The sequence below is a fragment of the Schistocerca piceifrons genome, chromosome 6, assembly GCF_021461385.2.
Source record: "Schistocerca piceifrons isolate TAMUIC-IGC-003096 chromosome 6, iqSchPice1.1, whole genome shotgun sequence".
NCBI classification, from domain to species: domain Eukaryota; kingdom Metazoa; phylum Arthropoda; class Insecta; order Orthoptera; family Acrididae; genus Schistocerca; species Schistocerca piceifrons.
Window position 1 is genome coordinate 334361701 of NC_060143.1, and position 24975 is coordinate 334386675.

Consider the following 24975-nt stretch of genomic DNA (forward strand, 5'->3'; position numbering starts at 1 on the left):
TAGAAAGTCTAGGAACAAGAGGTGCAAGAAAAAATCACAGCAGTATGTTGAAAAAGTAACTCTCATAAAATTCAATCATATGGATGTATCATGAACTTCTCCTTCTGAAATTAAGAAGATTATATATTCTCTCAAAAGTAAAAGCTATCTTGTTTTGATGGTGCTTCCGATAAAGTACTTAGAAATTTGTTCCCTTATAATAAGCAGAGTCCCATCTGAAATATGTAATGCGTCACCATCTCCAGGCATTTTTCCAGAAAAACTGAAATTTGCTGTTGTTAAACCTCTCTTTAAGAAAGGTGTCAATAACTACTGATCTGTTTCACTGCTGACATCATTTTCCAAAATTTTTTGAGAAGGGTGATGTGTTTTAGAATAGTATCTCATCTTAGTGACAGTAATATCAGCAGCAAATCAGTTTCAGAAGAGTAGCTGTACTGAGAATTCTGTTTACATGTTCTCTCACCAAATTTTACAAGCGTCAAATAATAAACAGCGTCAAGTGATATTTTCTGTGACCTACCTAAGGCATTTGATTTAGTGAATCACAGTATTCTTGTATGTAAATTGAAAACAAATGGGATTGATGGTAAAGCCAACCAGTGGATAATGTCATATCTAACCTAAGGAGTGCAGAAAGTTCTACTCACTAATTCAACCAGTATAGTCTTGGGATGTAATTCTGATGGGTAAAAATCACATATGGTGTTCTCCAGGGCTCAATCTTAGGTCCACTATTGTTCCTCATGTATGTAAATGATCTTCCATCTAAAACACAACAAGCAGAAATAGTTTATTTTGCAGATGACACTAGTATTGTGATCAATCCAAGCATTCATACAGAAACAGAAAAAATTGTAAACAGTGTTCTTCAAAGTATCATTGACTAGGTTTCTGTGAGTGGTCTCACTCTCAATTTTAAAAAGACACAACGTACTCAGTTCTGCACACCTAGGGGTACTGCACCAATGATAAGTGTAACATTTCGTGAGGAAATAATAAACAGGGTGGAAACATCAGAATTCTTAGACGTCTTTATTGATGCGAATTTAAACTGGAAAAAGAACATTTTGGAACTGCTAAAACAACTTAGTTCAGCTGCATTTGCACTTAAGATCATTGCAAATCTTGGAGAGAGATGGAGTAAGTTGACATACTTGCATATTTTTATTCTGTAATGTCATATGGAATAATGTTCTGGGGTAGCTCTTTTTTAAGACAGAAACGCTTTGTTGCTCAAAAATGTGCAGAGTTTGTTGTAAATAATCTACTAGAGTTCAAAATGAACAATGATGTACATAATTACAGTTCCAAAGGAAAAAATGACTTTCATTACTTCACTTTAAGTTTGTATTTAGAGCAAAAGGTGTAAACGATGCTGCAACAAAAATTTTTGGTTGCTTACCCAGGGATATAAAATGTCTGACAAGACAGCAAATTAAAATTTGAAAATAAACTTAAAAAAATTCTACTTGACAAAGTCTTTTATTTCACAGAAGAATTTCCATTATTGCAATGTGTAAAAAGTGGTGCGTAAGAAATACTAACTCACATCTCTGTATTTGAAAAAGAAAGACACTCATAAATTTTCAGTATGTAACCAGATATACAAATTTGCAACGGAGTGTAAAATGACTCGTTCCACATTATTACAATTTATTTTGAACAATGATCCATGGAACATAAAACTAATTAATGAGCTCTTTGTCTACCCATAAAATAATGTATTTTAGGTAAAAAATCTGCTTATACAGGGTGTTTCAAAAATAATATACTTGTTTCGGACCCATATATTTATTAAACTGTAAGACATTCAACTTTGAAACTTGGGACACACATTAACGAATCTCTCAAGTTTAGATTACGGATGTTCAATATGCCCTCCACCAGCGACAGAAGCAGTATCACATTAATACTCGAATTCCTACCATACTCGGGTAAGCATGGCATTCATCACTGATGTTATGGCAGTATAGCTCTGGTTCTCCAACTCTTCTAGATGTTGGTGCGTAAACATTGTCCTTAATGAAATCTCACAGAAGTAGTCACTGGGCATCAGATTCGGTGACTGTGGACGCCAGATGAGAAGTGTGTAGAATTTTATTCAGATATTCACGTTCGTGGTAACTCCAGGAAGGGGGTGCCCCGTCTTGTTCAAAAATGAAATTGTCCTCATTCAGGCTTGGATCTTTAACCGTGTTTCCATTGAAGACGAACGGATCATAAACAGATGAGTGAGATATTGCAAAAAACACATTTACTTTGGGTGAATCTCGTACATATTCATTGTACGCATATGGGTTCTGTAGGACCCAAATTCGAACTTCCCCGTTAAGGTGAAAGTTGGTTATCACAGAGCACGATGCGCTGTACAAAAGTGTCATCATTGTCAATAGCATTCTGAAACTCGTCGGAAAATGTCACATGTTTGCATTTGTCATCCATGACGTCGAGCCTGTAACAGCTGTAACTTGTACTGCTTCATAACTAACCGACATCTCAGTACTCGCCATATTGTTGCTGTACGCATCTGTAACTCCCGACTGACAGGACAAGTTGACTTTGTAGGACTACATTGGAAAGTGGTTTCAATTCATGCGGCATTTTTGTCGGAAACGTTAGGATGGCCAGGGCTCTTTACTTCACATACACATCCTATGTCTATGAAATGTCAATACCATCTGCGAATGTTTCATCCATTCGGAGGATCAGTCTGCTACCTCTGCCTGAAACTTCTTTGCACTCTGATCACAGAATTACACTTTGCAAACTCGAGAACACAAATGATTTCTGCTGTGGAGTAGCCATTTTGCAACATTTGACAATACCCAAGCAAGCAGAAGACAACCGACATCTAGTGGCAACGAGTATAAACTAGATAATGCATTCATTCCTCCAGGAACTACGCCATGGTGCAGCAATCGATAATTTTGACAACGTAATGCTTTGTGATAAGTATTTTTGTTGCAGTTTCATTTTAGATTAACTTACTGTGTTTTTTCTTTTTCTTTCTTCTTTTTTTTTTTTTTTTTTTTTTTTTTTTTTTTTTTTTTTTTTTTTTTTTTTTTTTTTTTGAATGAGTAGTTTCCACTCAACTTTTTTTTGTTTAATGAGTAGTTTCCATTCATGAAGTGTGTTTCTTTATACCGTAGAAAATACTAACATACAGCTGCTTTAGTTACTTCATTGTATACAAATATATTTCCGCCACAATTTTCTTTACGTGTGAGAATGAGAGAAACACAGGAGGTGCGTAAGTTGTAAATAGGATGAATCAAGTGTTAGTATTCCAGATACTTTAGTTTTTCCAATGCCAAAACTCCTCTGTCTACAGTTGTTGATATCATGAAAGCTTTTGGTCCCCTATCAGTCTCTTCCCCTCGTAATCCTGGCCTCAGCATGTGCTGTATCTTTCAGCTGAACCAAAAGACTTGTGAAGTATTCACCAGTTATCATGTTATTTTTTGTAGGTGATCAATAAAAAGAATCCCCATTGCATACCACAAAATGCTGGCTATATTATTTCTGTCAAATGAAATCATTCTCGCCTTGGCTTTAGTGTAGGACCACTTCCTCCATTCAGCAATTTCATTGGCGCTACATTTCTGGTGCAAAGAGGTGGGATCACACCTCAACCACAGCAATAGATCGTTTGGACTTGTTTTTAAAATGATCTAAATATTGATTTTCACATTTTCTTTTGGTCTGCATTTAACACTTTGTGATTTGTTGCTGATGATCTTCAGATACCATTACCATTTCTCACTTTTCCTGCTTCATTTGTTGTGAAGGGATGACTACCAGTAAACCACTGTAAGAAGTCAAACTTCATGTGTTTTCTTGAAAGAAATTTTGAGAGATTTATATAAGAGGGATTGGTGCTTCTTCTTAGAACATACATATTTTCTTAGAACGTGCCCACTTAGAAGTTTAACATTAAACTTCTCTGCGACACACATTATTTGTTTTGTACCATGTGCCATACTGCCGAATATGCATTCTCTTGCCTATTAAGGGAGGGAAGATGCAGGAAGAGCATCCCTTGCACCCTTGAGTGCTTGAGCAGGGCATATGAGTTCAGGGTGAATATTCAGTTGGCAAACTTCCAGCTGCTACGGAAAAAGAAAATAAATAAAAGCTAATGAACAAGAAATTCTCAAGAAAAATAATTTTTTACTGTAACCTATGGAAACGATAGAACCACTCAAATAATTGAACTGCAAAAATATATATGAACATTCTCAAATTTTATAGATGCGTATGATAAACATTTTATTGAGAACATGTGAAAGTATTCAGAGATAAAAAATAAAATACCATAAGAGGTGCACAACTTTTCTACCTGTGTAACAAAAAATGTTGTCGCCGATGAATTTGTGTTTTGTTGTACCCTGTAGAAACTTCCAGCAAGAAAGTTCGTAATAGAAATATAAAATTAACTTTGGTAGCATCTGAGACATTACTGTATTGTGTCACATATGAATGGATTTTGTGCAGCAGTGCTTGAGTACTTGTATGCCGCCATTAGCATTTTACTTCTGAGGGCTGCCGTATTACAACAGAGAATATTCTCTACCTCACAGAAACTTTAATTTGCAGCTATTACTGACACTTCATCATTGCACCCATCATCCAAATCACAGATATATGGTACACAAAAGTAACTGTAAGCACTTTCAGGCCAATATTTCCATTGAAGTCAAGCAGACTATATTTGTGTGCTTAGTTTTGTGCAACCCAAGTTTTATCGAAGTATACTACAAGGTTATTATACTTGGAATACAATATGTGCATTGCACACACAATTTTGTTCTTGTTGCTGCATTGTGTCTGTATTCCATTAAAAATTTTTGTCCGTTGTCACATTTTCTGAAACAAAATGGAGAGTGAGTGGAGAAGACAAAGAATGGAAGCCTCTGAGCCAGAATAATTAATTTTTTCACAGAGATCACCCTGTATTTTTATAGCCTTCGGATACTCTCTCATCATATTGAAGCACAGTTCTACATGTCAACTTTTGTCTAAATTGTTAAGTTCCATAGATTTCTGTTTTCATTTGTATCCTTTTCATGGAGTATCAAAATATGTGCTCACATCTAGAGAGGCTGCTAATGTTACTGCACTGTTAATACGGAATACATTTGATATGGAAATACAGCAAAATGTAGTTGTCAAGTGATGAACTTGCGCAAAATTTATATTATTCCTGGCGTCTCCACCACTGGTCAAATTAGTAAAAAATTTCAGTACATTTGGTACAACAATTTTAGATTGCTTTTGAATATCTTTTTGCCCTTTACACACACCGACTGCATGTAGGCTCCGGCTCATTCATTTCGCTCACTACCAAATACATGTCAACCCACCATTCCACGGAAGACTGAAACCACACTGTGAACACACAGTATGGCATGGAAACACTGAACATTTTAGCTGGTGCTGACATAACTTACTGTTAACAATGTATATATGACAACATAGCTATGAGGTGGGTGAATCACAACGCTTAGTGCCAGAGGGCTGCAGATAGCGATGGGATCTTGAAGCACCTACTTTTATGGTGGCCATTTTAGTCAGTATCCATTACATGTTGTGCCTTTGCTCAGCTGATACTGAATAGGAATGCCTGTCTGTGTGTGTCAGGATGGGATGTGAGTCCAGCCTGTAAAGATAACTTTTCTGTTGTAATGTTTAGTATATTTTACCAGCCTTCACATTTATTGTAATTTCTCGTATATTGCATTAGGTAGAATACATAAATGTAGAATGTTTCAGCACATTGTCTCATTGTAACTGCACTTGAGTCCAAATCCAGAAGTAGGGTCATCAGTGAAAAACAACACTTACAACTGAAAGCACTTTAATTACGAACACCGATGTACAGCCGGAACAGAACTGAACTTGATGGAGGGTGCAGTTATTTATACAGATATTGAATATTCCAGAATGTACAAACATAAGATATTTCAAGAACCTTCCAGAAATGATAAATATTTAATAATTGCTGGTGATCGTGTTTGAATTGGCGACCCGCAGCACGCCGACCAATGACACTAATCACAACACCATACTGCATGCACCACAGTTTATGGCAGTATTGTGTATTGTGAACAAATCAGACATGAAATCAGGTAGACATGGTCTTATCAGTATGGCTAAAAGTAGTGATGATGAAATACTGTAGGTTTTGTATGAGGACTATGGTATGTTTTGTAATGGAGAATATGACTGTGATCATGCCTTCACTAAGATCTAATTTTTAGACTTTGGGCAGTGCGGCTGTGGACCAGGTGGTGTTTGTGAGAATTCAGTATTCAGTAGAGAAATGAACTCATTATCAACTGATGATGCATCACAAAGTACAAAATCAGAGAGAGAGAGAGAGAGAGAGAGAGAGAGAGAGAGAGAGAGAATGAAAAACTGAGCTTAAAAAATCATCAAGAACCCCAGAATGGAACTTAATTGTTACTAAGAAAAGAAAATTGTGGCAAGATGTCACCAGCAAAATGATTGGACCTCATAAGCTGCCCTGGTAAAATAATTTGATACCCTTCTCAGATTTGCAGCCAGATCTACAAGTACAGTTGACACATTATTTCAACTTGAAGATGATAGCCAGGTAGACCATCAAAATATTGTGTCATCTTGAGTTGAATATCAAACTACAAACCGGAGAAGAGTATCACAGTAAAATAATCGGTTTGAAGTGACAAAAGATGCATTGATCCTATCTGGTTTGTAGTATAGTGAACATAAGCTTTCCTAGATGCCTGACTCAAAGCAAAATGCACAAGAGATGCTACAAGTATCCCAAAGCAGAGATAAAAAAGAAATAGAACATGATCTTTGTACAGTATTGGCTTGTGCAGATCACAGCATTTTTATTTGCAATGAATGAATTTTTTTTTACAATGTTAGGTGACTGATGTGAGGGGAATATGCAGACTTGGTTGATATGCTCTTCCCAGTTGAGTCTGGTGTCAACATGTATTCCTAAAATTTGACATATTTATTTTCTACATTCTTCGACAGTCCTAACATAGCCTTTGAGTTTTGTGTTGATTACAAACAATTTTATTGGTTGCAAACCAATTTAATACAAGGTTAAGAGTTTCTCTTATAATCTTATGAAAGTGTTGAGATGTTATGATGTGAAGTAAGTAAAGTTGTATCATCAGCAAAACATATTATGGGCTGTAACAAGGATAATAACCAATTTTTGACAATATAATGTAATTGGATTGATAAAAACTCTACTCACCAATCAGGAGCAGGGCAACACACATATTTTAAAAAAAGAGGTTTTATTTATGCAAGCTTTTGGAGCCAGTGGTTCCTTATTTTGGCAGAAGGGTTGGAAGGGAAGGAAGAGGGATGAAAAGAAAGGAACTCGACAGGTTTAGGAAAAGGGATAGAGTTCTGAAAAGTCACCCAGTACTCAGGATCAGGGGAGATTTACCACATGGGGTAAGAAGGAAAGATTGATTGTTGGGGCTGCACTGACAAGATTTGAAAACATTAGAGCTTTAAGTTAGTACAAATACCTGGGTAGGATATGAAATGGTATGATCACATAGGTTGTCATGGGTAAAGCAGCTGGTGGACTTCGATTTATTGGTCGAATACTGATGAGGTGCAATCAGTCTACCAAAGAGGTTGCTTACAAATCACTCATGCGACCCATCCTAGAATGTTGCTCAAGCATGTGGGACCTGTTCAGGTAGGACTAACAGGGGATATTGAACATACACAGAGAAAGACGGCATGAATGGTCACAGGTTTGTTTGATCCATGGGAGAGTATCACAGAGGTACTGAAGGAATTGAAATCATAGACTTGTGAAGACAGACGTAAACTATCCCGAGAAAGTCTATTAACAAAGTTTCAAGAACCAGCTTTAAACGATTACTCTAGGGATATACTACAACCCCCTGTGTATCACTCACACAGGGATCGTGAGGATAATATTAGGATAATTACTGTACGCACAGCCATTCAGAGACTCATTCTTCCCATGCACCATATGTGAATGGAACAAGAAGAAAGCCTAATAAATGGTACAATGGGACATACTCTCAGCGATGCACCTCACTGTGGTTTGCAGAGTATAGATGTAGATGTGGATGTAGAAAGGAGGATTAAGTGTTATGAAGTGACCTGAATCACCTTCATTTTGTTGAGGACATTGTACCATTTGCATGACAAAACTTCTCCAATGAATGGAAGAACTTTAAAGAGCGAGATTGGCATATAGGCATAATAATATTCAGATACTACAGAATAAATACAGGGCCCATTGAAACCATAGAATCCGTGGACTGGAGTGCATTGAGTAAACTAAATAGAGTTTTCAAAACGAGCATTCCTGTGTATCTGAAATTGAATGTTTCTGCCATCAGTACATCAGCAGCTCATAGATTGATGTGAGTGTTCAGTTTCGGAGCTGGCAGTATTCACAGTGATGGGCAAGGTGGATGACTGCTGTAACTGGCTGAAGAATTGAAAAGATCAAATTCAGCAATTAGAGTGTCTGAATGTTCCACAGTGATGACACTAATGCTTTCATTATGGTGATGTACTTTGTGTGTCGTCGGTTGGATAGGTGATAGGTGGTAAATTTCTACCCCAAGATAATACAAACACTGATCCTACCATCTGAACAGTACTTTCATGGTCAGTAAACACCATTGTTATTTTTTAAAATCATTGTGACATACTTCTTGGTGAATGTAATGAGTTAGTTTTAGAGTAGTAGAACGACTCAAGTATCTTTGGGGTTTCCACGAGGAATGTTCAGTGACATAGTGATCCCACAATTCTGAAAAGTGCCATAGTTTATATAAAATGAGATGCTGCAGTGTTAAAGCATGGTGATAGCAGCAGCAGTGATTTCAGTTCTCAATGAAGCTTTGCTAAGCAAAAATCTTACTAATTACTCCAGGCAGACACTATTTTGTAAAATGTGCAATAGCAAATATGACCCCCTATAAGCCTATCAGATGTAAGCAACTTTTTTAGATGTAAACTAGTAGTTGCTGTTTGGCTTTAAAGTGCAGCACATTAGTAGGGGTTCAGGAAAGAACAATTAGAAGTAATAAAACCAGTCAGATTGTGGAAACTCTTATGTACTTCATTGTGATAGCTTTTATGTGAGGTAGAATGATCATAATGGGAATAATAAAGTACTACAATTCACAAATGAAAGAAAAATATAAATCTGCTGTCTGTAACATGCAAAACATTTTGCTGTAGTGAAATAACAATATAAGCAAGTGTGAATATGCAAGGTTATGAATAAAAATAAATGTAGGCTGTTTCATTATAGAGGTAGCAGAAAAATAAAAATTGGCATATTGAGAACTTTTTTCATTTGGATTTGTATTGTGTTTGTATCAGGATGTTATTAAATTTCCAATAGTTTTTCTTTCTTTCTTTCTTTCTTTCACTTTTGCTCCCCACCTCCTTCTGTCCTTCACTCCTTCACCCCACATACTGACTTTCTGCTAATGATTGTAGCTGTCGATATATGTATATATAATATAATATATAATTGTTGCTGTTTATGTACATCATGACTGTAACAATTAGTTATTTTCCTCTTGAGTTACTTGTTATGTATGCTGGATGATTATTTTTTTCTTTCTTTTCTGTATAGTACAACAAAACAGTGTGATTACTGTGGCTTACGGTTTGGCCTTGCATCTCTTTTGGAGCTTCATTCCCTGCTGCATCATCACGTTCCTGGGAGCAAGAATACTGTTTCGGATACTGCCAGTGTGGAGGCTCGCTGTCCTCAATGTGCCCAGGTAATGTGAAGACTCACGTATTGTAATTTAATCCTATATGTGCTCGACGTTTTTCTTGTTCAGTAGCAAAACATTCATTTTTTATAAATTAATTTATGTCAGGCTGTTGAATATTATTAATTTTTCCTTTTTTTTTTAAAAAAATGAGCCCCATACACTGTGAGATTTTTTTTTTTAAATAAATAAAACCAAAAAGTTATCCAGTAAATAACTTTTACATGCAGCGTAATTTGTTGGTTAAGACTGCTGATATGTCAGAGTACTTTGTCATCTTCGTAACAAGACAGTGTATAGTTGTTATTATGGTTATTATATTTTATGGAAGTATATGAGAAACATAAAAAGAGGCACTTAGCTCCTACGCAGTGATAGAGTGGCTGGTTAATCAGAGAAAGGAGAATGAGTAGGCAATAGATTTTGAATAGAACATTATTCTGTTTTCTCATATGGCATTAAAAAAAGGTACAGCATAAAGATAATGTGCAGGGTATTCATATGCAGAAATCTGTGAACCGTGAATCATTTTTTACACTTTACTTTCATCTCTCGAAGATTAATAGGCTGTTTGTGAAAGGGCAAAAAATTATAATCTGTCTTTTGTGTTACTGCCACTACTATATGGTAATTACAGCTATTTCTATTTTGTAAAAACAGATGTATAAAAATTATTTTACGTGTGACCAATAAGTATTGTATTCTGTTTCAGACGTTTGCCAATCGCGCTCGTCTTGTGGAGCATGTAACGACACATGCAGTTGTGATGGCAGCTGACTCCAGAATTATCAATCCTGCCAAGCCATTCAAATGTGAAACATGCTACAAATGTTTTGCTTCAAATGAGAGACTTGAGGTAAGTGTTATTCATGCTGTTATTGATAAATATTTATTTGTTTTTGTGTATTAGCTCTTGCTTTTTGCATTTTTCACATGCCAGTGTAAACTGCCCTTTACATTAATTAGGCAGCCAGGTCTCCCTAACGGGAGGGGGGGAAGAAAAATGAAACTACAAGTGTGGGTGAAGAGTATAACAAACAGCAGCAAATGGAAGTTAAAATTGGAATTTTTGTGTTAAAATATCTTTCTTTTACTGTTAGTATTGGAAAGGCGTACATAACCTATAAGCTAGAACACATATATGATTAATGGAAAATCTCATATAAAGATGTGAAACAAATACTAACAAAGCGATAGAGGGGCTGGCCAGTACTTACCTCAGCTCAGTACAGCCGATAGATACATATAAAACAGAACTGAAAATTTACGTTCCTAGCTTTCGGAACAAATGTTCCTTCATCGAGGAGGAGAGAGGGGAAAGAAAGGGAAGAAGGGAAAGGAGATTCAGTTACTCATAACCCAGGTTATGAAGCAACCGGGAAAGGAAAATAGGGACGGTAGGAAGGATGGAGGCATGGTTGTCAGAGGGAAGCCAAAGATATTCTACTGTAAGTACTGTGCCAGCTTCAAACCAAAGAGGATGCATACAGAAGTAAAGAGGTATATAGTATAAAGATAAACACCTCTATGTAGGATGAAAAGATGCGTGAATGGCTAAAGAGGAAAGGGAAAGAGGAGAAGACTGAAGAGTGAATGGGAGTAAGGTTGTTTAATGTAGGTTCAGTCCAGGGGGATGGTGGGATGAAAGGATGTGTTGGAGTGCAAGTTCCCATCTCCGCAGTTCAGAGGGACTGGTGTTGGGTGGGAGAAGCCAAATGGCACATATGGTGTAGCAGGTTCCTAGGTCCCTAGAATTATGCTGGAGGGCATGCTCCGCTACTGGGTATTGGGCATCTCCTAGGCGGACAGTTAGTCTGTGTCCGTTCATGCGCTCAGCCAGTTTAGTTGTTGTCATGCCGATGTAAAAGGCTGTGCAGTGCAGGCATGTCAGTTGATAAATGACATGTGTAGTTTCACACGTAGCCCTGCCTTGAATTGTGTATGTTTTACCAGTAGCGGGGCTGGAGTAGGTGGTTGTTACTTTCATGGATGAATCTAGTCTGTGTCCTCAATATCAGTTATATCTTCAGAAAATTATTTAAGTAGTTTGTAAACACAAAGACTATAATTATCACAAAATTATCACGAAATTATCACTATAATTATCACAAAATTTAGTAACTGATGGGGAAACCCAGTTACAAGGTCAACTTGCCCAGTATTTTACAACATTATATTTAGGACGGGGGTGGGGGGGGGGGGGACAAAGAACCATTAATAGCAGTGGTTAAAAATGATCAAGGGACTATGAGAACCTATGGAACGATATATTTCACTTGAAAGGACATGAGAGAAGATAATGGGGCATGAGAGAAGATAATGAGAAAATAGTGACATACATTTGTGCCTGTGTAGTGAGTAGATAGGCCAAATGATTGAAGTTAATGAAATAGAAATACTCTCATAGAATGACATTATTCATCTGCACCAGTGACAATTTTTGCAAGTTTTGAAGTTTTCTTACACTTGTGGATTACTGAATTGTGCTTATGAATGGCATGATAGAGAATGAAAACACCAACATTGGGTTTTTTGCTCTATTGTCAGAGCTGCTTGTTTTGATGATGAAAGCAGTGAACTCATTGTGTGTATTTAAAATTTTGGTAGTTGCACAAATGTAAACAATTTGGTAACTGTTTGTAGATGTTACCGGAATGACTGAATGGATCTCTTATGTATGATTAACCATTTTTGTATGGTCTTGATTTTATGAAATCTTTCTGTGGGGACAGACAAGGATTTTCATTTCCATGCCATTTATTGGCAGATTCACATGTAACTTGGGCTTTGGAGGAAGTCACAGATTAGGAGACTTTCAACAACCATTAGGGATAATGTTGTTGTTGTTGTTGTGGTCTTCAGTCCTGAGACTGGTTTGATGCAGCTCTCCATGCTATTCTATCCTGTGCAAGCTTCTTCATCTCCCAGTACCTACTGCAACCTACATCCTTCTGAATCTGCTTAGTGTATTCATCTCTTGGTCTCCCTCTACGATTTTTACCCTCCACGCTGCCCTCCAATACTAAATTGGTGATCCCTTGATGCCTCAGAACATGTCCTACCAACCGATCCCTTCTTCTGGTCAAGTTGTGCCACAAACTTCTCTTCTCCCCAATCCTATTCAATACTTCCTCATTAGTTATGTGATCTACCCATCTAATCTTCAGCATTCTTCTGTAGCACCACATTTCGAAAGCTTCTATTCTCTTCTTGTCCAAACTATTTATCGTCCATGTTTCACTTCCATACATGGCTACACTCCATACGAATACTTTCAGAAATGACTTCCTGACACTTAAATCTATACTCGATGTTAACAAATTTCTCTTCTTCAGAAACGCTTTCCTTGCCATTGCCAGCCTACATTTTATATCCTCTCTACTTCGACCATCATCAGTTATTTTGCTCCCCAAATAGCAAAACTCCTTTACTACTTTAAGTGCCTCATTTCCTAATCTAATTCCCTCAGCATCACCCGACTTAATTAGACTACATTCCATTATCCTTGTTTTGCTTTTGTTGATGTTCATCTTATATCCTCCTTTCAAGACACTGTCCATTCCATTCAACTGCTCTTCCAAGTCCTTTGCTGTCTCTGACAGAATTAGGGATAATAAACAGTGGAAAATCCAAAATGGAATGTAACAATATTATGAAAAGGAAAATTGCCACTCACCTTATAGTGGAGATGCTGAGCCGCAGATAGGCACAACAAAAAGACTGACAGAAATAAAGCTTTAGGCCAGTAAGGCCTTCGTCAAAAATGACATCTTTGCGATCTGGATCGAGGGTGAGGACACCATATCCCCCATTCCTGCAGAACCTCAACAACTTCTTCCTCATTTTGCTTCACTTGGTCCTACTCAACCCAATAAGCCACCTTCCTTTTTATTGACCTCCACCTCAAAGGTGGCTAAGTCAGTACCTCTGTCCATATCAAACCTACTAACCACCAACAATACCTCCACTTTGATAACTGCGAGCCATTCCATACCAAGAAGTCCCTTTCATACAGCGTAGCCATGTGTGGTTGTTGCGTCTGCAGTGATAAAGTGATGAATGGTCCCTCTCAAAATATACCGAGGGTCTCACTGAAGCCTTCACAGACTGTAATTATCCTCCCAACCTTGTACAAAAACAAATCTCCTGTGCCTTATCTTTCCAGTCTCCCACCACCTCCCAAAGTCCCACTGTCTGGCCACAGAGGAGCAGTCCCCTCGTAACTCAGTACCACGCAGGACTGGAGCAACTAAATTACATTCTCCGTCAGGGTTTCGACTACCCCTCTTCATGCCCTGAAAGGAGAAATTTCTGTCCACTCTCCTTCCCACCCCTCCGTCAGCGGCATTCCTCCATCCACCGAACCTACACAATATACTTGTCCATCCCTACACAACCCCTGCTTCCAACCACTTACCTCATGGCTCATACCGCTGTAATAGACCTAGATGCAAGACCTGTCCATACATCCTTCCACAACCACCTACTCCAGTCCAGTCGCAAACCTCACCTATCCTATCAAAGGCAGGGCTATCTGTGAAACCAGTCATGTGATCTACAAGTTAAGCTGCAACCACTGTGCTGTATTCTATGTGGGTATGACAACCAACAAGCGCTCTGTCCGCATGAATGACCACCGACAAACTGTGGCTGAGATATTATGAGACCACCCTGTTGCTGAGCATGCTGCCAAACATGAAATCCTGCATTCCAATGACTGCTTCACAGATTGTGCCATATGGATCCTTCCCTCCAACATCAGCTTTTCTGAATTGCGCAAGTGGGAACTTTCCCTGCAGTATATCCTACGTTCTCATAACCCTCCTGGCCTCAACCTTCGTTAGTCATTGTCCTCATCCATCCAGTCCCTTCCCTCTTCCCATTCCAGCACTATGCAGCCCTCATTCCACCATTGCACCCATTCTTGTTACGTCTCACCTTTTTCGCTACCCCCTCATGTCTCCCCACCTCTCCCCTGCCCTCCATCTAACCTCCTGACTGCACATAGCTGCCCTACCCTCTCTCCACCTCATCCCTGCGCACTCCCCAGCAGCACTTCACTGTCCGCCACTCCTAGCCTACTATCCCTCCCCCTCCCCACTCCAGCCTCCTCCTTACACTCATCCAGTTGCCACTCCCATCATGCACTGGTGCTGCTGCTTGCAGTGTGGCTTCAGTTGCCTGAGACTGTAGTCATGTATGTGAGGTGCATTTGTGCGCGCGCGCGCCTATGTGTGCTTGCGGGTGTGCGTGCGCGTGAGATCTATTTTTGACGAAGGCCTTAATGGCTGAAAGCTTTATTTGTGACAGTCTCTTTGTTGTGCCAGTCTATGACTCAGCATCTCCGCTACATTCTGGATACAATTGCACGTTGGATCATGCAGACCTGATTTCAATAAAAAGAGGTTCATGAGTTTGTGGTTGTCTGAAATAACTGATCTGCGTTAGAATGATATTTATGTGTGGAGTAAATGTTCTGTTAGTGCCTGATCAGATGCTAAGTTCAGTTCTATTCAAGTGAAACTGGTAGCAATGTATCTGTTGTTTCAGTAGTGCATTCCGACAGCATTATTTAGGTGGATGGCTTGTCAGAGACGAGGGTTTAATGACTTGGTGGAAGTGTGATACCTGCCAAAATACAAACATTAATGTCAGTGAGATACATATTGCAAAAAAATATGGAGGTGTCCCAAGGCATAGACAGAAACCATTTATGGTAACTATTACATTTACAGACTTAATTCTCTCTTACCTAGCTTCAAACTAACGAGTCTGACATACTGTATTGATGTTGTATTCAGCAGTTACATTTGTTTCCAAAAGGCTTTGTGTAATGTATGTCAGATTTTCATAGTGTAATAGTGTCCCTCCAATTCCATCTGAAACTGGTGTGTGAGAAGGATATCATATGAAAGTGGTATGTGAGAAGGGTAACGTGTAGGTTTCTATAGTAGACCAGACTTCTCTAATTTTACTGCTACAATCACTGCAGGACGTATGAGAGGTAGCAGTGTTTTTGTTGACTCCCTCATAACATGGTTTCTTAAAAGTCTAAGACCAGCTCCATCATGATTTTAAATATCTTCATTTTACTGTTTCCCATGGAGAGCTTTTTGAGTATACTTATGGTACTCTTGCTTAGACAAAACAGACTGATGACAAGACATGAAAATCATCTTTCAAACCTTGTCTCTCTTATCTAATTGTGTTGGAATAATACTTGAGAGTGGGTTGGATCAGTGTTGTTTTGTAACAAGCTTCCTACTCATACGAAACACATTTTGTAAGGATTCTTCCAGCGAGCTGGTGTTCCAATTCAAGCAATTATGTGGTTGTTCCCTCTTTAGTTGCTGTGAGTGGAAGTACTTTTCATCATTGTGACTGATTCTAAAGTCTTGTGACAAATGGTCTAGTCAAATGGTATACAATAGTTCCATCCCTGTAGGAGCATTGCATTTTGTTTTGTGAATACTGTTTGGTAACAATTTTTGCACCAAACACTCATTATGTGTCCTTGTTGTTACTGACAATTCCAGCAATATTGATTCCAGTGAAATGACAAGATTTTGGAGACTTCAGTGGTCTCATACAGATATGATTTTATATATATAGAATAAAGTGATGAATGAAAATTTGTACCAAGGTCAGAAATCAAACCCAGGTTTCCTGCTTGCTAGGTAGGTGTGTTAGTCACTAAGGTACCTTGGCAAAGCGGTTCACACAACTGCATGGGTTACCCAGTCTAACTTATAAAGTAGACTGGCACAGCAGAGAGAATCTAGATCAAGGATGGAAGCATGCCAGGGTAATCTGTGCAGTTGTGTGAACCTCTGTGCCAAGGTGGCATAGTGGCTAATGCACCTGCCTAGTGAGCACGAGACCTGGGTTTGATTTCTGGCCTTGGTACAAATGTTCACTTTCCATTTCAGTCTGTACACATAAAATAGATACCTCTTCTCTGACAGACTGGAACTGTGGACAGGAAACTTGAAATCCATTCCACTGAGACTGTTAAGTATGATGATAGATGTTCCAGATATTACTCCTTAATGAAGACGTGGTGCCCAGTAAAATTAGTGTGGTTCATAACACCATTGTGATTGACTATCATGGAGCAGCTCATTTGGTTTGTAGTGTTAACTTTCATATAGCAAGATACAGTACTGACTGTATAGTGATCAGCCTACTGAGTAGGCAGTAATATGTTATCTGACCAGTCTTTTCGCCGGCCACTGTGGCCGAGTGGTTCTAGGCACTTTAGTCCGGAACCACGCTGCTGCTACGGTCGCTGGTTTGAATCCTGCCTTGGGCTTGGATGTGTGTGATGTCCTTTGGTTAGTTAGGTTTAAGTAGTTCTAAGTCTAGGGGACTGATGGCCTCAGATTTTAAGTCTCATAGTTCTTAGAGCCATTTGAACCATTTTGACCAGTCTTTTTTTTGTCAGTGCAGAATTAATCAGTGCTAAAATATGAATACTGGAAAATAAATTTGGGGTTTATCACAAATTATTTTGACATGGATCTACTATGTTAGTAAAAAATACAGAAACCACACAAGATGAATGACCATTAATTTTGAATTTCCAGATGGTAGCAAAGATGTTTAAATTTCGTATAAATAGAACACTGCTGTTTTGCTGTGAAGACTGATGCTACATTGGGTAAATAACAAATTTTTCAAAATTTAGGTCAATACAAGCAATGAAATGAAGTGCGAAGAAGCAGCCATTTACTTTGTACGGTACATGTTAAGTGGAAGATAGTCATGCAGATAAAAAACATTGCAACTCTGCTTTTAAACTTGTGTTATACTTCAGAGCCAACATGTGTGCCCCCCCCCCCACACACACACACAGAGAGAAAGAGAGAAAGAGAGAGAGAGAGAGAGCACTGCTGTCCGACTGTTGGGAGAATGTAGTTAATGTAACTCCGCCCCCCCCCCCCCCCCCCCCGCGCTCTCTCTCTCTCTCTCTCTCTCTCTCTCTCTCTCTCTCTCTGTGTGTGTGTGTGTGTGTGTGTGTGTGTGTGTGTGTGTGTGTTTGTTTGTTTGTATATGTGGGCAGGGGCAGGTGCTTCATAAGTTTCTAGACAATGATTGGGGTACCTTGTACTTTCACATTATTACTTTTGTATAACAGTGTCTGAGCTCTTTTGCCATCAGTCCACTTAGATAAAGATCAGCTACTATTTGATGAAGCCACAACTAGGCAAATTCTGATATCTTTGTGTTTCAGGGCAGCTTTGTTCCAGAAAGCATTAAGAAGTGGTATATAGTATTATAGTTGAAGAGCTTCATTTTTCATTATGTTTGTTGTAGAGACATATGATGGTTCATGGTGCAGAAGAACTGAAACCATTGCAGTGTGATGTGTGCTTCAAACGATTCCTTAACAACTCTGCTCTTACATGTCACCTGAAGATACATACAGGTTTGTAAAATTGTGAATGTTTTATTTGTCCTCTCACTTCTTTAATGTAATAATAATTTTTCATGTTTTACAACAAAATTTGAAATTCTTGTCATGGTTTGTGTTAAAACAAGCTGCAGATTATACTGGCTGTATGGGGGGGAGGGGGGGGGGAGGGGGGGGGGGGGGAGAGACACTAGGCATTGAAAAAGAAATCATCTAATATTGCTGCATTCTAACCTATTTTTGATGATATAATTTCTGAACTAGGGTTTCATAGTTTCACAATTCTCACATTTCCCCTTTTTTAGCATGAATAAAATGGCCTGAAAGTTTTACAATTCTGAAGAAATTGCAGATTACTATGGGCTCTAGAATACAGCGATAACTGTGCAGAGTCAGGGGTTTATAGTGAAGAAAACAAATGTAACAATATCCTGTCAGAAGTCTTTTTGATAATCACATTTGCTGCACACCTTCAACAGGTGGAGTAGGAAACAGGGACAAATGATAGGCTACCCTAAGTACCACTTCCCATATACCTTAAGGTGGCTCATAGTTGTTCATTGAGGGAGACATGAAAAGTGTCTGTCGAATGATGTGTGTGTGTGTGTGTGTGTGTGTGTGTGTGTGTGTGGGGGGGGGGGGGGGGGGTTTGGAAAAAAAAAAAAAAAAAAAAAAGAAAAAAAAAAAAAAAAATTTGAATTTGTTTGAAAACCAATTGTGCAAACTGCTGAGTGAGTGTGTTCAGGCATACCTCATTTGGAAAATATTACTGAACTTCTTTCCATGCAAGATAGCACACTACCACTCTAAGTGCTTTGTATACATGCGTGGTTGGGCAAGAAGCCTCTAGGATGTTGGTTGAGGTGGCAAGGACATCCTGGTTGCTGTGCCAGAGTGAAAAAGAGAAAGTATGTTGAACAAAACTCTGCACAATGTGTGAACTGGAGGCATGCACTTGGGAAGTTATTATGGGCGATATACCGGATGAAAATTCGTCTCCAGCTGTTGATGCCTGCATTGAATTTTAAGTTAAGTTACCTATCTTCCCATTTAGATTATAGTTAGATTGAAAAACAGAAGCAGACATGTTTAAGCCTGCTCTGCATATCTGATGCAATTCACCACCTGTTAGCCAATGAGCATTCAGTTGCTATTTAGACATTTTAAATCTGCCAGTATGAACTTCAGATATAATTGTAGTGAAATAGTGAGTTGTTCTGTATACAGAGTTGTTGCATTTGACACAGATAATTACTATTTCTCAACAATGTAGGTAAAGATATGTTGCTGTTTACTGTAAAGATAACACACTAAGTTGCGACAGGCACAGTTAAAAGACCCTTACACATGCGTTTTTGCCCACAAGCAAGCACACCTCATGCACACACGGCCTCCAACTCAGGCGGCTCGGGCCCAAGTGTGTGTGAGGTGTGCTTGTGTGAGTGAATGAATGGTGTGTGTTTCTCTTTTTCCAACGAAGGCTGTGGCCGAAAGCTTATGGGGCTGTTGTTAGGAACTGAGCATGTTGCAGTTACTTGTGAATCCTGCCACTGAACGGCCCATGGTTACAGTTTCTTTACTAATAAATTTTTTTACTAAAATTGTAATGCCTAGATAATTTTTGGAAACCCTGTGTATATCTAAATTCGAGTTTGTGTTCTTGAGAATTATATGTGGTTAACCTTAAATCTATGTGTTATGTCTGAGAGAGGGATTATAATTTAAAATAATTCTGATAAAATACAATTATTGCTTTTTGTGTCCTGAAAATTTGTGCACTTACACTCCTGGAAATGGAAAAAAGAACACATTGACACCGGTGTGTCAGACCCACCATACTTGCTCCGGACACTGCGAGAGGGCTGTACAAGCAATGATCACACACACGGCACAGCGGACACACCAGGAACCGCGGTGTTGGCCGTCGAATGGCGCTAGCTGCGCAGCATTTGTGCACCGCCGCCGTCAGTGTCAGCCAGTTTGCCGTGGCATACGGAGCTCCATCGCAGTCTTTAACACTGGTAGCATGCCGCGACAGCGTGGACGTGAACCGTATGTGCAGTTGACGGACTTTGAGCGAGGGCGTATAGTGGGCATGTGGGAGGCCGGGTGGACGTACCGCCGAATTGCTCAACACGTGGGGCGTGAGGTCTCCACAGTACATTGATGTTGTCGCCAGTGGTCGGCGGAAGGTGCACATGCCCGTCGACCTGGGACCGGACCGCAGCGACGCACGGATGCACGCCAAGACCGTAGGATCCTACGCAGTGCCGTAGGGGACCGCACCGCCACTTCCCAGCAAATTAGGGACACTGTTGCTCCTGGGGTATCGGCAAGGACCATTCGCAACCGTCTCCATGAAGCTGGGCTACGGTCCCGCACACCGTTAGGCCGTCTTCCGCTCACACTCCAACATCGTGCAGCCCGCCTCCAGTGGTGTCGCGACAGGCGTGAATGGAGGGACGAATGGAGACGTGTCGTCTTCAGCGATGAGAGTCGCTTCTGCCTTGGGGCCAATGATGGTCGTATGCGTGTTTGGCGCCGTGCAGGTGAGCGCCACAATCGGGACTGCATACGACCGAGGCACACAGGGCCAACACCCGGCATCATGGTGTGGGGAGCGATCTCCTACACTGGCCGTACACCACTGGTGATTGTCGAGGGGACACTGAATAGTGCACGGTACACCCAAACCGTCATCGAACCCATCGTTCTACCATTCCTAGACCGGCAAGGGAACTTGCTGTTCCAACAGGACAATGCACGTCCGCATGTATCCCGTGCCACCCAACGTGCTCTAGAAGGTGTAAGTCAACTACCCTGGCCAGCAAGATCTCCGGATCTGTCCCCCATTGAGCATGTTTGGGACTGGATGAAGCGTCGTCTCACGTGGTCTGCACGTCCAGCACGAACGCTGGTCCAACTGAGGCGCCAGGTGGAAATGGCATGGCAAGCCATCCCACAGGACTACATCCAGCATCTCTACGATCGTCTCCATGGGAGAATAGCAGCCTGCATTGCTGCGAAAGGTGGATATACACTGTACTGGTGCCGACATTGTGCATGCTCTGTTGCCTGTGTCTATGTGCCTGTGGTTCTGTCAGTGTGATCATGTGATGTATCTGAGCCCAGGAATGTGTCAATAAAGTTTCCCCTTCCTGGGACAATGAATTCACGGTGTTCTATTTCAAATTCCAGGAGTGTATTTTTACGAATTTTATGTAATAGTGACATTGATATTGGCTTTATAATGAGACGTGATTTCTCAGCCCTATAGGGTATTCTCAAATACAGTGTGTTTCAAATTGATTAATCTTATTTAATGGGCTATATTTTCAGCAGAAATGAAGATAAAAACTTGGGTAAATTTTTACTTACTCGTCAAAGCTATAAGTTAACCTTTGCACCTTTTGTAAATGTGATTGCCCCGGTAGTCGTCTCTGTAGTGGAACTATTTTGTGTGCCTACTCATTTGTTATACATTGTGCATTGAGTCAGGATGGCAGTAACACAGCGGCAAGCAGTGTTTTGTGTTCACTGTTTCAACAGGTGCAGTTCAGTTAAAACTACGTGTTGTGATTTTCATCGAGAGCACCACACTGCACCTCTTGCAGCTCAAAGCTTTAATACAGCCATTAGCTGTTTCAAGACATTAGCAGTTCCAAATTCACAGGCCAGCTTCATCTTTGCACTCAAGATGTAAAGGGTAGCCCACAGAAGTCTACTCATTGTACTCATCGAGAGTTAGGCATTCCTCGTTCATCTGTCTGGCATGTTTTGCAGCAATGTTTGTGTTTCAAACCATACAGGATTCAGTCACTATAGGCTCTTTGTTATGATGAAAAACAACAATGTGTAGAATTTTGTGATTTCATTATGGTCATGGAGATGGAAGACAATGACTCTGTTTCAAGTTTAGCATTTAGTGTTGAGACCATGTTCCATTTAAATGGGGAAGTGGGCCACCACAACAAAAGAATTCGGAGAACATGGCAGCCAAATACCATAGTAGAGCTAGAGGAAATGCTCTTCGAAGGTACATGTATTTTATGCAGTTTCCCAGAAATCGATTTATGTTGTGACCTTTTTTGCAGGAAGGGGCAGTTACTTGAATCATTTGTCAGAATTTGCTGGAGATCTGGTGTTTTCCACGTTTGCGAGAAAGTGTCAAAAACTGCATTTTTCAACAGAATGGATGTCCAGTGCACTGGCTCCTTTATGTAAAGATCATTTCTTAATGGTGAGATGCCTCGACAGTGAATTGCCCATAAGAACTGTGTGGATCTCAGATTACACCATCTTCCTCCAAGGCAATCTGATCTGACGGTCTGCAATTGATTGTGGTGAGGGTTTGTGAAAGACTCTATATGCCTCCCCTTCCAACAACTTTGTGTGAACTGCAATGCTGTATAGCAGTGATTGCAATAACTTCAGATGTGCTGGAAAAAGTATAGGATAAGTTTGACTATCACATGGCTGTTCATCAAGCATGTGGTGGAGAATTCATTGAACTTTGGGAAAAGTGAACCATAAATCTGATACCAAAAGTAACGGTGAAATGCACCCCAAAGTTATATGTGCATGCATGTAAGATCTAAACACATGTAAAATAACATGGTTCTTTTGAAAATAAAAAAAATTGTCGTCCAGTGCATAAGATAAAATGTTTCCGAAATTCGATCTTCATTCGTGTAGATGTTATAGTCTTGTGAAATTGGATGGATCTTTTGGATGAATCCTGTATTTCATTTCTACTTGGTGAAAAATTCCTGTCACTGTAACTAATGTTGCTAAAGCACCCTACTCTATTGGCAGTGGACTGTGAGGTATCTTAGCCAGTGAGTGCATTGGTGCTGCGATTGTGCACAGAGATTTGGTTTAAGAGGCATTGGATTAAAATCCTTGTCTGGCCATTCTGGTTTCATTGCTTTCAGTACCTTCTATCAGGAGAGGTGGCTGGTTGGTTCCCCTCTTCTATCCATACCTGAGTTAATGACCTTGGGTCAACTATAACTTTTCTTTGTAGATAGATTATTCGAATCATGACTGTGTGGGATACAGAAGGCTCCGTGTGTGTGGGGGGGGGGGGGGGGGGGCGGCTGCAGTTTGCTGTACATCATCAAGTGAGGGCATGTGCACTCATCTTCTTATGGAGGCTCTGTCCAGAAGCACACAAATGCAACAGAGTTATTTCTAAACGGGTGACAATAGCGTGTGTCCAGAGCCCATCCTTGGAATCGATCTGTGGTCTTTTCCAATTTTGATAGGGAGCATCAGTGTTGCTGCCAGGTGTCACTGTGACAAGGATAAAGCCAAAGTTTGCAAAGTTTGTAGCTAATTAGGTCCGCCACCATGCTGTGGCCGTGCTGTCAGAAATAGTTCTTGTTATTCACTATATCAGAGTGCAGTAAATGTGGGGTTGTGGGCTTTACTTAATTGGAAGCCTGATGCCTATTAACAACATTATCCATTGTGCAAATAATTGTGGCACTTTTTGTCACATATACCCATAAGGATAAAACTGAAGATATAATATTTGTCTTCTCATATGTTGTGAGAAATTGTATGCTAAGATAATTTAATGCTTTGCTGTTGCAGATTTATCTTGTTGGCCAAAGCATGTATGATGACGTGATAAGTCAGCATGCCAGTTGTACCCAGTGCAACATATATGGCCCCATACACATTTATATTGAATCTCATGTAGGTTTTGTTTTCTTTGCTGAGGCCGAGGTCAGACAGTTACCTCAGTTTGGCAAAAGATACATTTAATGTTGTGTCTGTAGAGAACTCTTTTGATTCTTGAAGAAATACCACCAAAACATCTGAAGAAGCCTGTGATATTAGGTTGCCTTTGTTTATCCATTGGCTGGGTTTGTTTTCTCTGGTATGAATTTTGTTTTTCAGAATAGTCTTTCTGTTTGAAAATTGTTCTCAGCTGTGGAATCTCTGAAGGACTCTAGTCCAAAGACCACACACTATGGCATGTTTATGGTGTGGTGCCATGAACAGGAAAAGTATCCATGTTTCTTTACCATTTAAAAGCAGTCCAGCCAAATATTAAGTTTATGATGGACATAGAAAATGAAACCTTACCCTTCCTGGGTATTTTGGCACAAAGGAAAGGGTATTCAATGTGGGGGTGTAGCATTTATTGCAAACTAACTTACACCAATTTTTGTTTCCAGGCAACAAATTGGTAGCACTCCACCCACGCGCAAAACATGGTAGTGTATTATACATTCTGTTTCACAGACCAAGCGTGATATCCAATCCTGATAGCCTAGTGGGCAAGCTATTCTGAAAAATAAATTATCACACATTCTAGCAAAAATGCGTCCACCCAAGGAAAGAAAGTGAAGGAACAAAGGAACTCTCAGTATCACGCCATTTTTGCCATAATTCAGCTGCTGACTTGAATGGTGTATGTTTAATAGATATGGTACTTCTATGGAGAGGAGATGGCAAATGATGTACTTGAGTTTGATATGATGCTTAACAAGTGTGATAGATTTCTGCATACACATTCATCTGTAGCATGGTGCTGTAATGAGCAAGCTATTCCTAAATATGCGAAGGTTCAACATCTCACAGTTTCTGTAGCCACAACTAGAATTAAGTGACTGGTAAGTGCAGACATATTGAAATAAAGGATAACAGTACGTGGCAGGAACTGGATGTGGCATCAAGATTATTGCTATTACATGTGGAGATATCATCAAATCTCTCAGTAATGTTCTGGAACTGGGTAGATAGCACTCC

The 24975-nt window shown here is 39.7% G+C and overlaps 1 protein-coding gene across 3 annotated transcripts in view; it reads left to right on the top strand.

The window, feature by feature from the left end:
• Positions 1-24975, top strand: part of LOC124802610 (zinc finger protein 160-like) — a 220150-nt gene that overhangs the window by 116920 nt on the left and 78255 nt on the right. For all 3 annotated transcript variants that reach the window (XM_047263493.1, XM_047263492.1, XM_047263494.1), the window contains 3 exons: positions 9656-9806; positions 10513-10656; positions 18117-18228. In XM_047263493.1, coding sequence (XP_047119449.1) covers positions 9656-9806; positions 10513-10656; positions 18117-18228 — 407 coding nt within the window. The remainder of the gene's footprint in view (positions 1-9655; positions 9807-10512; positions 10657-18116; positions 18229-24975) is intronic.